The sequence below is a fragment of the Aquarana catesbeiana genome, linkage group LG02 (assembly GCF_042186555.1).
Source record: "Aquarana catesbeiana isolate 2022-GZ linkage group LG02, ASM4218655v1, whole genome shotgun sequence".
In the NCBI taxonomy this organism is placed as follows: domain Eukaryota; kingdom Metazoa; phylum Chordata; class Amphibia; order Anura; family Ranidae; genus Aquarana; species Aquarana catesbeiana.
Window position 1 is genome coordinate 321,746,440 of NC_133325.1, and position 12,532 is coordinate 321,758,971.

Consider the following 12,532-nt stretch of genomic DNA (forward strand, 5'->3'; position numbering starts at 1 on the left):
CAAAGTTATTGTTGAGAGTGAAGTTCTACTCTAAGATGAAAAGCTTTTTAATATACCTGTAAACTATATTTCTGGAGTACAGTATAGGACACCCTCCCTTCTAATAGTGTTACTCTGCATTTCTTGCAATAAACCTGAGGACTTATGGAGTGGGATAAGGTTATACAGTACATGTCCTCAAAAGCTTTGCTAGTGTCCAATCATCTAAAGGTGATATAACCCAAGGTCTATGAATATGCAGCCGTGTCCTGAACACCATAATATGGCACTTACAATGACATAAAATTAATTTGGGTATAGTGTTGCATGGCTTTTTTTGTTGTTTCTTTAGCAAAAAATAAAAACCCCAGTGGTGATTAAATACTACCAAAAGAAAACTCCATTTGTGTGAAAAAAAGAGTGATAAAATTTTTGGTTGAGTACAGTGTTTGACAATTGTCAAAGTGCGACAGCGCTGAAAATTAGCCTGAGCAGGAAGGGAGTAAAAGTGCCCGGTAAGCAAGTGATTAAACAGACACCTGTGTGCATGAGGCCATAAAGATGTGAAATAAGAACAAACACGGCTGCTCAGTTTTATCATCTTTTTTTTTTATTTCAACAATGAAACAAGTTTAGTTTTCATCAACGTTGACTGTCTGTAGTCCTGCAAAACAACAAAATTATTGTTTAATACACAAACATAAAATAGCAAACAGCAAATACTTCCATTTTCACATATGTAACATAAAAGTAGTATGCAGCATCATACTAATTCTTCATGTATTTGTTGTAAAAGGTAAAAATGTAATTACATGTCGTTGCAGTGTTAAAACATCCTGTTACAGAAGGAAGGAGATTTTATTTTTCCCAGCTCACTTCACACTATTAAATCAAGGTTTTAATTTACTTAAAGGGGTTGTAAAGGCAGAAGGTTTATATTAATGCATTCTATGCATCAAGATAAAAATCCTTCTTTGTGCAGCAGCCCCCTAAATACTTACCTGAGCCCATATAGATCCAACAATGTTGCCGGATTGTCTTAGCTACCCTGGGCTCCCCCTGCTGTCAAAGTCAGTCAGCCAATGAGGAGAAGAGAGAAAGGGGGCAATGGACACAGGGAGCAGTGATTCAGCTCGGGTGCTCCCAATAGCAAGCTGCTTGCTGTGGGGGCACTTAACAGGAGGGAGGGGCCAGGAGCACCGAAGAGGGATCCGAGAAGAAGAGGAGGATCTGGGCTGCTCTGTGCAAAACCACTGTACAAGGCAGGCAAGTATAACGTGTTGGTTATTTTTAACTAAAGTGAAATATGGCTCCTGCCATAGCCCCTGCCCGCCCCAATCCCCCCCCCCGCACCAATTATAAAATGTGTCAACCCTGGCTTCAGTCCCAGAGGATGCAAACAATTAAAGCGGTGCTCCAGCCCAGCCGCAAAAATGTATTTTTTTTCAAGTCAGCAGCTACAAACCTCCCAGAAGGCAGCGGGGGGAGCAGGAGGAAAAATGACACCCTGGGCCACAGCGAGCTAGGACGGAAATACATTATGTACTTCATTAACCGCTTCAGATCCGGGCCATTGCCAAATGACGGCAACAGCGCGGATCTAAATTGCCGGGACGACGTCAATAGGGGCGCTCGGTGATCAGCGAGTCTATGAGACTCGCCTGATCACAGATCAGAGTAAGGGGTTGGTCCCGACCCCTTACCACATGATCAGCTGTCAGCCAATGACAGCTGATCATGTGATGTAAACAGAGCCGGTAATCGGCTATTTTTCCTCCTCGCGCTGACAGCATGAGGAGGAAAAAAAAATCCGATCACCGGCAGCCGTGATCGGGACATCAGTCCCGATCACGGCGCTCTTACAACACAAAGCAATAGGCAGCAGTGCTGCCTACAAGTGCCCACCAGAGTCACCTATCCGTGCCACCCATCCGTGCCGCCTTATCTGTCCCCATCAGTGCCGCCTTATCTGTCCCCATCAGTGCCGCCTTATCTGTCCCCATCAGTGCCGCCTTATCTGTCCCCATCAGTGCCGCCTTATCTGTCCCCATCAGTGCCGCCTTATCTGTCCCCATCAGTGCCGCCTTATCTGTCCCCATCAGTGCCGCCTTATCTGTCCCCATCAGTGCCGCCTTATCTGTCCCCATCAGTGCCGCCTTATCTGTCCCCATCAGTGCCGCCTTATCTGTCCCCATCAGTGCCGCCTTAACTGTCCCCATCAGTGCCGCCTTAACTGTGCCTATCAGTGCCGCCTTAACTGTGCCTATCAGTGCCGCCTTATCTGTGCCTATCAGTGCCGCCTTATCTGTGCCTATCCGTGCCCATCAGTGCAGCCTATCAGTGCCCACCAGTGCCGCCTCATCAGCGCATATCAATGAAGGAGAAAAATTACCTGTTTGCAAAATTTTATAACAAACTATTAAACATGATTTTAAAAATCCCAGCTGTGATTAAATACCACCAAACGAAAGCTCTATTTGTGGGAAAAAAAATGATAAAAATTTCATTTGGGTACAGTGTTGTATGACCGCGCAATTGGGCAGGAGGGGGGTTTAAGTGCCCGGTAAGCAAGTGGTTAAAGGTAAGAGGGAAAAAATAAAATAAAAATTTGTTATCATAAAACGAGGGGTGGTCTTTCCTTTAAGACAAAGTTGTAAAATTGGGTGCAACTCCGCTTTAAGTTTGCAGAAAGTCATTTATTCCTTCTCCTAAAAGTTACATCTGAATGATCCTTAAAAAAAAAACAAAAAAAAAACTTTAAACTAGATGAATGGGTCTGATGAATGAAGTGATGTTCTATTCCTTGATTGCCAAGAATATAAAAAGTGCATTGTGGCAGGGTGTTAAAACAAGCTCAGATTAGAACAGCCTTTTTTCCAGGGTTCCAACTGATCCCCAGCAAGCCTGGGAAAACAGGAATTTACAGTATATCAGTAAACCTGGAAGCACATAGCCAAAGCACTAAATACTGAGTTGCAGATCGTGGCTTTACCATCTGCTGATCTATATACTCCAGTATATATACTGGGGTCTCACAATAAGGGATACAAGGGGGATGGTCAGGTTTTATCTACATCACACTTTTGTTTGTCTTGGTGACCACTGTCAGACATATTAACCACCTTGTGCCCAAGGTACATCATACGACGTCCTGGACTTTCAGTGGGGATATCTGAATGATGCCTGCAGCTACAGCAGGCGATTCTGTGCACCATAAGAACAATCATAGCAACAGTTCAGCCGCTTGATCGTTCTTACAGGCTCCCTCTGCTGCTTCTCCGTGCTCTCCTGTGCGATCGATGACCCAGAGAAGGAATCCGCCGGCACTGGAAGAGAGAAATCCGAGGGACAGTCCTGTATGACTTTGAGGACCGGGCGCGACGTTATGATGTCACATCCGGGCCGGCGAAAGTAAACAATGCCGGGACTCTGCAGGAAAGCCTGAGATGGTGAATGTTTTTTTTTTTTTTTTTTGGATCTCAGCCTTTCCTGCCATAAACAGGACTTGTCACTCTGTATACCTATTACAAGGGGATGTTTACATTCCTTGTAATAGGAACAAAAGTGATCAAAAATGTTTTTTTTCATTGGGGAAAAAAAAAAAAAAAAAAAAAAAAGGTAGAAACGAGGGAAAAAAAAAAAAAAGGTAGAAACGAGGGAAAAAAAAAAAATTAAATATAAAAAAATTGAAGCGCCCCCATCCCTGCAGGCAAAAGAGAATGCGTACATACGTAGCGCCCGCATATTTAAACGACATTCAGATCACACATGTGAGGCATCACCACGAATGTTAGAGCGTGAGCAATAATTCTAGCCCAAGACCTCCTCTAGCTCTAAAATCGGTAACCTGTAAGAAAGCGCCGCCTACGGGGATTTTTAAGTACCAAAGTTTGGCGCCATTCCATGAACGTGCATCATTTTAAAGCAAAACATGTTAAGTATCCATTTACTCTGCATAACATCATCTTTCACATTAAATAAAAAAAAATTGGGCTATTTTTTTTTTTGTTTTTTTTTTTCATTAATGAACCCCCCCCCAAAAAAAAAACATTTGAAAAAAATCAATGCGCAAAGACCGTGTGACAAAAAGTTGCAACGTCCGCCATTTTATTCCCTAGGGTCTCTGCTTAAAAAAAAAAAAAAAATATATGATGATTTTTACATGTCGAAGCGGTTAAGGGGCAACTCAAAAATTTAGAGATGGCATCAGAGCAAGGGAATTGCCCCAACAGACAGACACAGATAATATGAGAAAACCATTCACTTTGAAGAGATTTCCTTTTATTTCTTGTTGGGTCGCCAGGACAGTAAGTAAAGGGAAATCTACCACTGTGAGACAGGCAAACAATCTATACGAGGCAATACCCCTTTGTTACGCTATCTCAAATTAAAGTGCTGGCTTTACACACGTGACTGTGGAGTAATGTGTAGGAAAGAGGGATGAAGAGCCAAGGACAGCAGGCTTGTGTCATGGAGTCCAAGGACAGCGAGGCATAAGTAAAATGGCAGCAGACCTCTGGGATGGAAAGTTTTAGCGGGTCTGGATCCAGGATGAGCAATGAACAAAGCTGGGACAAAAAGTATGGTGTGCAGAATTAAAATTTGGCTGTGAAGGAGAGTCAGAAGAGAGGATAAGCAGGGAAATTAGTAAGCAAGAGCAGATAGTGTACAAGTTGGGGGAGGGTGGAATGCGACTTAATTTGAAGGAAACAATGGGAGGCTGGAGGGCAAGAGTTGAGGGATGAACAAAATCCTGCATGAACACAATGCCCCTCTCCTGTGGGAAGGGCAACATTTCTTACCCGCTCAATTAGTTGAACGGTAGAGCTGCAGCTTCTGTACCAACCAGCACATCATAAAGGATTTGGCCTAAGCTGGAAGCAGCGTGGTTTAGTGCTCACAAGACTTTGGTACATTAATCCCTTTATCACCAGTGGTCCTTGAAACTTAGAAGCTCTGACAATTTAGCAGCTGTATGCATCAGTTAGCTGATTAATGTTCCTAAATTTTTACTTTTTTTTTTTTTTTTTTAAAGAAACAAACAACCTATGCAGATAAAAACAAACTAAGAAGCTTTGACCAAAGTTGAATACTGCCCTTGTTACATAAAGCCCGACCTGAAACCTCCCTGGGCTTTGCTGAGGTAGGACCAGCCATTACTGCTCACCATCACAGGAGTGAAAACTCTTATTTCTGATTCAAATCCCCCCCCACGTGCAATTTGGGAGCTCACTTCTGTGATGGCGAACAGTAACAGCGAATGAATAAGAACACACACAGACAACATTCTGAGTTCTCATACCACAGGCATCATGCTCAAGACTGTAAAAAAGATTGCAGCCACCATCCAACTAAAGATTTGTGATATTTTACTGGTGGGAGTGGGCAAGCACAGCTATGGCAGCTAGGCGTCATCACAGAAGAGCTCCTAAAGCAGAGTTCATTTAACACCAACTAAAGACACCCAATTTGTATTGAAAATTCCTATCACTGTTCATCACTCAGCTCAAAAACACTATTTATTGCCACATCATTGTTCCTAACAATTTACATGACAAAGTAGATCCCACAGTTTGCTGTAATGAGAGGCCCACTAATAGCCAAACCGCAGAAGGCATAAGGAATTTAAGCACTTCCTGTGTGTTGTCTCTGTCAGCTACAACACAGGGAAAGGGTGCAGTGCCAATCACCAAGAATATGTACCTTGGGAGGTCGACCGATATGGGTTTTTCTCTGGCCGATGGCGATATTTAGAAATCGCGATATGATGCTGATTTTTTGGGCCGATATGTTAGGCCGATTTTTTTTTTCCCTTCATCTCATAAAATCTAATGCCGCGTACACACGGTCGGACTTTTCGTCTACAAAAGTCCGACAGCCTGTCCGACAGACTTCCGGCGGACTTTCGGCGGACTTGCAGCAGACTTTCTTACGAACGGACTTGCCTACACACGACCACACAAAAGTCCGACGGATTCGTACGTGATGACGTACACCGGACTAAAATAAGGAAGTTCATAGCCAGTAGCCAATAGCTGCCCTAGCATGGGTTTTTGTCCGTCGGACTAGCACACAGACGAGCGGATTTCGGGGTCCGTCGTAGTTACGACGTAAAGATTTGAAGCATGTTTCAAATCTAAAGTCCGTCGGATTTGAGGCTGAAAAAGTCTGCTGAAAGTCCGGAGAAGCCCACACACGATCGGATTACCAGCCAGCTTTAGTCCGTCGGCGTCCGTTGGACTTTTGTAGACGAAAAGTCCGACCGTGTGTACGCGGCATAACAGTTAGACCCCTTTCACAATGGGGCATTTTTCAGGCGCTTTTGGGCTAAAAATATCGCCTGTAAAGTGCCTGTAAAACGGTTCCCCTGCACTCTCAGTGTGAAAGCCCGAGTGCTTTCACACTGAGGCAATGCGATGGCAGGATGTTAAGAAAAAAGTCCTGCAAGCAGCATCTTTGGAGCGGTGTATAAAAAAAACTAATTTTCAGTTAAATGCATCCTGCATTTTCGGTACCACAGTTACCATTCGGTGCCCCCCTAATAAATACCTTTGTATGTAGTAACCGGCACATATGTGACTAGCGTGTACAGTTTGTTAGGGGAGTCTTCATCCTCATTACGCTTCCTGGACAAACGCACGCGAATACGGTATGGAACATTCCTGCGTAAAAACACATAGGATAGGCATTAAAATTTTGTTATATACACATCTAAAAGTTTTATTGTATTAATATTTTAAAATCGTAATGTTTAAATACAAATAAGCATTTATAAAGCAAATATTACTAATGAATAAAGTGGAACTCCAGGAATTGGAGCAATTAAAAAAAAATCTGCTGGTCATATTAATTCATAAAACGAGATAAGTCCACAAGGTGGCATACACCTTTTTGGATTTAACCACTTATAAGCCAGCACATTTTTAAAAGTGATGCAATTCCTGAAGTTCCACTTTAATTTGTGAGACTTCTGTATTCAATAAATCATATCCTCCCCCTTGGGAAATGCTCACCTGATTCCTTTGGCCCACACAGCTTTGTTCAGCCTGGTGTCAATACGCACATCAGGAGTACGCATCTCTTTCACTGCAAATTTGCGGATTTCCTTCAGAGCACGGGGAGCACGTTTCTTGAAGCCACTGACAAGATGAGGAGGAAACACATGGATTTAGTAAAGCATAGAATACCTGGATACACTACATTTACGAACTAAAAGGCTTTGTGCACCGCACATTCTATATATGTGTATCAATATAGGCTACTATGACAGTTAAAACTGGTAACACCACAAAACAATGGAACATTATTAAATCTGCACAAATTCAGACTTCTTTAACTGTTTATTAAACGTGAATGAAGATGAAGAAGAAATGAATGATAGAGATTTCAGCTATGACAGAAAATGATAAAGCAGCACAGATGGCAGCTATGAAAATTACAAAGAACGGCCCATTCTACAACTTACATGCCATGGATCCGCTTGTGAATATTGATGGTGTATTCCCTAGTAACTACCTCACTGATGGCAGAGCGGCCCTTTTTCTTCTCACCTCCCTTCTTTGCTGGCGCCATCTCTGTGGATACAAGAATCACACATTAGGAAGAAGCTTACAATACGCTTTTATACACTAGTACAGCCTGGGCTTACTGTCACTGGGGGGGTGGCAACTGGCACTTTTGCTGTAAGACACAGCCAGAGCGAACTGTTTAAAATGATTTACAAATACACTTTGCTGTCAGTGACACTGTATACTCAGTTTTACAAAACATGATGGATAATCTTTCTGCATGGTAAAGGTTACTTTTTTACTTTTAGACCCCATGGACACTGGCAAAAAAAAAAAAAAAACACACATATTGCTTCTACAGGAGTTTAGTGTTTCACCTGTAGAAGCAGCTCAATGTTATCCCATATGTCCATGTACATTAGGATGATTACAGGCATACTGTGCGCTGAACATTTAGATGCAGAAAAAAAACCTTCAAAACTTCTGCTATGCATTTTTGAGAGGAGTGTTCTGGCAGGAGAAAAAAAATCTAAATGCGTGTACAAGAATGCTCTATATGAGCGTTTTTTTCTGCTAAGGGAACTGGCTTTTTTTTTTAGAGCTCCATGTACATGAAGCCAAAATGCAAGGCTAAACTTACCTTTCCTTCAACGGTCCTTGTCCCTCATCTTCTCCTAACTACCAGTGTCTATTGGCTGGTGCAGGATGTTACTCCCGCTGCTCGGTACATCGCTGGAGAAGACAGCGAGCAGGCGGCTAAGTGCATTTTATTGTAGAAGAGAGATTGTATGCAATAAAAAAAACCTGCCTGAAGCCTAGTTCTGCTTTAATGAACATTATCTGATGGGGAGAAAAGCACTAAAATCCATAGTAGAGAAAATAATGTGCTTACTGCAAAGCAGGAACAGAATCCTGTCAGTACATACCTTCCCCAAAACATCTATCTGCCAATAAAGCACCTAATTCCTGGCATGCACTTTTAAGTCTCCTTTACTCCCCAACAGTTGTGGGTTTGGGGATCAAGTGGCCAATCACCAAGCCTGAATATCACATGATGGCAGGGGAAGCTTGCTTAGCCCTGAATAGATTCTGACTGCTAGATTATGGCAGCAGTTTCAGAGTTCTGTCAGGGGACTGGGGCTGCAAGAAAAATAAGAGGGAGGGTGTTAAATTGGAAGTAAATCTTAATCTTCCTATCGTTTTCAGACAAGGAAGCTGCCATCTTGGCCTCTTGTTTAATCGCTGCACATGTGATCAGTTATGACACCAGACATTGCCTGGTTTGACAGTTTGGTTGAGAGCACATCCAGTGTAAACGTTACATTCCCAGCATGTGCCAAAAAAGTAAAATTGTTTAAACTTAAATCTATGGGTTTACTTTTACTTGAAGGTGCCTGCTGCTATAGTACCAGGTATGAGCAAAGTACAGGGTCAATTTACTATGTAAGAATCTGAATTAGGCTCCATTCACACTTGTGCGACTTGTCATGCAACTTTGGACAGCCCCATATGTCCCCATACAAGGCCGCCACCACCACACACATAAGACCTCCGGGGTTCCCGTACAAGGCCGCCACCACCACACACATAAGACCTCCGGGGTTCCCGTACAAGGCCGCCACCACCACACACATAAGACCTCCGGGGTTCCCGTACAAGGCCGCCACCACCACACACATAAGACCTCCGGGGTTCCCGTACAAGGCCGCCACCACCACACACATAAGACCTCCGGGGTTCCCGTACAAGGCCGCCACCACCACACACATAAGACCTCCGGGGTTCCCGTACAAGGCCGCCACCACCACACACATAAGACCTCCCGGGTTCCCGTACAAGGCCACCACCACACACACATAAGACCTCCTGTGTCCCCATACAAGAAGGCCACCACCACACACATAAGACCTCCTGTGAGATCACCTGTGTCCCCATACACAGCCCTGACAAGCAATCCTGGGGAAGATGTGATGGGCAGCTATGGACTATCTCCAGAGCTGCGCGGGGAAGGAGGGGGTCTCCTGTCTGACACAGTCTATGACAAGCTCGTTCAGTGCTCAGATCACCAGCCCTATTTATAATGTAGCACCAGGGCCTGTCTGAAGGCACTGCACAGGGCATAGCTTCATACTCATCTACCACACCAAAAGGAGTGTGCGCGCGGTGCTCAGGAGGGAAGTGTATGGGAGAACAGCGCTCCATGACAGAAGCCCTGAGGTGTCCATCTCCCGGGAGCCTCCCCTACCCTCCACCCACAACACAGGCCTCGGCTGGAAGCTCAGACACTGCGCCTCCTCTCCCGGGAATGTCGGGGATGTATGAGCTCCAGGGAGGGAGGATGGCGACGGATACCATTACAGACCCGCTTCGGGAACATACTCACTCTTCTAGGGTCAATGACGGAAAGGAAGTAGAAAGGGATTGTGGGAGAGAAGTTTACTCTACGGCACACTAGTGCTTCCGGGTCCTACAACGTCAGCACGTTCAACGTGTGGGTGGTGCTTGTCATTAGAATGGCTAGGAAGTGTGTGTAATGGAGAGGTGTGTGATACGGTAGTAGAGCTCCAGTCTGCGGCCAGACCCCCTTTGGTATAATGAGTCCAGGCTGGTAACGTTTATCTCACCCCATCAGTGCAGAATGCCGCACATACAATGTTGTTATCAGTCATTCATACAGCTGTAGCGCTTTGGTGGGGAAATAAAAACCGTGGCTCATGCTACTGGGAAACTGCAACTTAAACATTCGTCCACTAGATGGCGCTTTACACCAGATGTGTAAATAATAGGGAATGACCAATACTATACTTTGGACTCAGATCAGAGAAAATTTGTGTACTGTCCGTGATACTTTTTTTATTTGCACTAACATACAATTTTTCAGGACAAGCTTTCGGGGTATGTCCCCTTCTTCAAGGTCCAAGCAGTACTGATTCACAAATTTTTAAGCAGAATGTTAAAGAAAAAAAAAAAAGAGAGAAAACCAAACACATACAAATCAATGGTAATAAAGATAGCAGCAGAGTTAGTGAGATAAGACAGAGGGAGAGCTAGGGGGGAATGCGGATACTAATCACAGAGCGGTCGTAAAACTTTAGCATAATGTGTAAGGAAACCAATATCTAAATTCAGGCCATTATTCTTCGTGTCAAAAAGAAGTATCATTCTTAGTTCAAACGTTTTCCTTTCCTGGATAGTTCTGAAATTCCCTTTGAGAACTAAAACATTGAGGTCTTCTATGGTGCGGTCCGATTGTGAGAAATTATGTCCCCAGGTGTGCATAAACTGTCTTCTTTATGTTCTTTGATGGTATGTCTGTGCAAATTCATCCTCGCTTGCAACTTCTGTCCTGTTTCACCAACATAAGATCCTTTGCTGCACCTTTTGCATTGGATGAGGTACACAACATTACTGGAGGTACAGTTGTAAGATCCCATGATATTGAAGGTCCCATTTGTGTGTGTAACACTTTTGGATAGATTTATCTGGTTGCATAGTTTGCAGCGTTTTTTATTGCAGGGTTTGCTTCCATTATTTGTGACATCATAATCAGAGTGAAGTTTCCTGCTGATTAGTTTGTGTCTGAGGTTGGGTGGTTGTCTGAAAGCCAATAATGGGGGTTGTTGGAATATTCCTTTTAGAGTTTCATCCTCTGTTATAATGGGTTGTAAATCTTTGATTATCTTTTTGATCCCTTCAAGTGCTTGTTGTATGCTGTTCAGAAATTTGTCCTCCAGGTCAGCCATAAATAAATTTGCATATTGGGGTGCCATTTTGCTTCCCATAGCAGTACCCATACACCGGAGATAGATGTCATTATTGAAAGTGAAGTAGTTGTGTGTAAGAATGAATTCAATGAGCCATGTCAGATCAGAATCAGAAATGAGTTTGTTTTCTTAGAACTTGACATTTTACTTCCAAAATCAGAGCCATAAAAATTGTTTAGATACTTTGTGAAATGAATGGTTATATCCTATAAAGTGTCATTATATTACCCACCTCAAAGGTCTACAGCCACGATGTGACTATTTTGTACATTGGAAATAGCTGAGGTCTAAAGTGGTATAAAAATGTAACCTATTGCAGCTTACTGATCATTACATATGTTGTCTGCCTTTGTTTTCTTTTTTTTTTTTTTTTTTTCCCTAGGGTTTCCACCTTTTCAATTCAGAGGCGTCACCAGCCTGGGGCCACAGGGGACCCTGACAACCCCCCCAACATCATATTGGGCCCCCCCATCTGCCCCCCCCAATTAAAACAATCGGTACGGCAATTACAGAGCGATTCTCTGTAGGCTCTCATCAAGCCAAACGCGGACACTTTAGAGGCATGGGGAATTTGAAAAACAAAATGTAGTACAAATAGATGTAAAACCTGTATAACCTTTTTTTAAATTTGTACTGCACCAAAATGCATGGCATTTTGTTACCATACGTTTTTCCGCAGGTGAATGAGCGCAAAAGGAAAGGGTGTGGTTGTGCACCACTGCACACCTGCAAAAGAACTGTGTGTTTTTGTGCCCTGCTGAATGTTTGTAAATTTGTGCACATTTTTGCACTGCAGAACAGGGGCAATTAACTAAAATTCAAGGAGGTCCAATTGTTAAAATATTCTTACAGCTGAGGTCCGAATTGCTCTCTAATATACTGTAAAAGGCCAATCACATCCATATTTTAATTAAAAGAAAAGTGAACCAGGTTACATAAGGAAACCCTATCAGAGCTCCCCCTTACATCAGACGTGCCCACCAGAGCTCCCCCTTACATCAGGTGTGCCCGCCAGAGTTCCCCCTTACATAAGATGTACTCACGAGAGCACCCTCTTACATCAGATGTGCCCAACAGCGCTCCCTCTTACATCAGATGTGCCCACGAGAGCTCCCGTTTACATCAGGTGTGCCCGCCAGAGCTCCCACATGCATCAGGTGTGCCCGCCAGAGCTACCCCTTACATCAGATGTGCCTACGAGAGCACCCTCTTACATCAAATATGCCCAACAGAGCACCCCCTTACATCAGATGTGCCCATCAGAGCTCCATCCTACATAAA

The 12,532-nt window shown here is 43.6% G+C and overlaps 1 protein-coding gene across 1 annotated transcript; it reads right to left on the reverse strand.

Annotated features, from left to right (window-relative positions):
* Positions 1–567: 567 nt before the first annotated feature.
* Positions 568–9,984, reverse strand: RPL31 (ribosomal protein L31). The gene is made up of 5 exons (XM_073614780.1): positions 9,871–9,984; positions 7,445–7,553; positions 6,993–7,118; positions 6,529–6,641; positions 568–643 (listed from the first exon to the last, which is right to left on the reverse strand). The coding sequence occupies exons 2-5, from the start codon at positions 7,549–7,551 to the stop codon at positions 612–614; spliced, it is 378 nt and encodes a 125-aa protein (XP_073470881.1). The 5' UTR covers positions 7,552–7,553; positions 9,871–9,984; the 3' UTR covers positions 568–611.
* Positions 9,985–12,532: the final 2,548 nt, after the last annotated feature.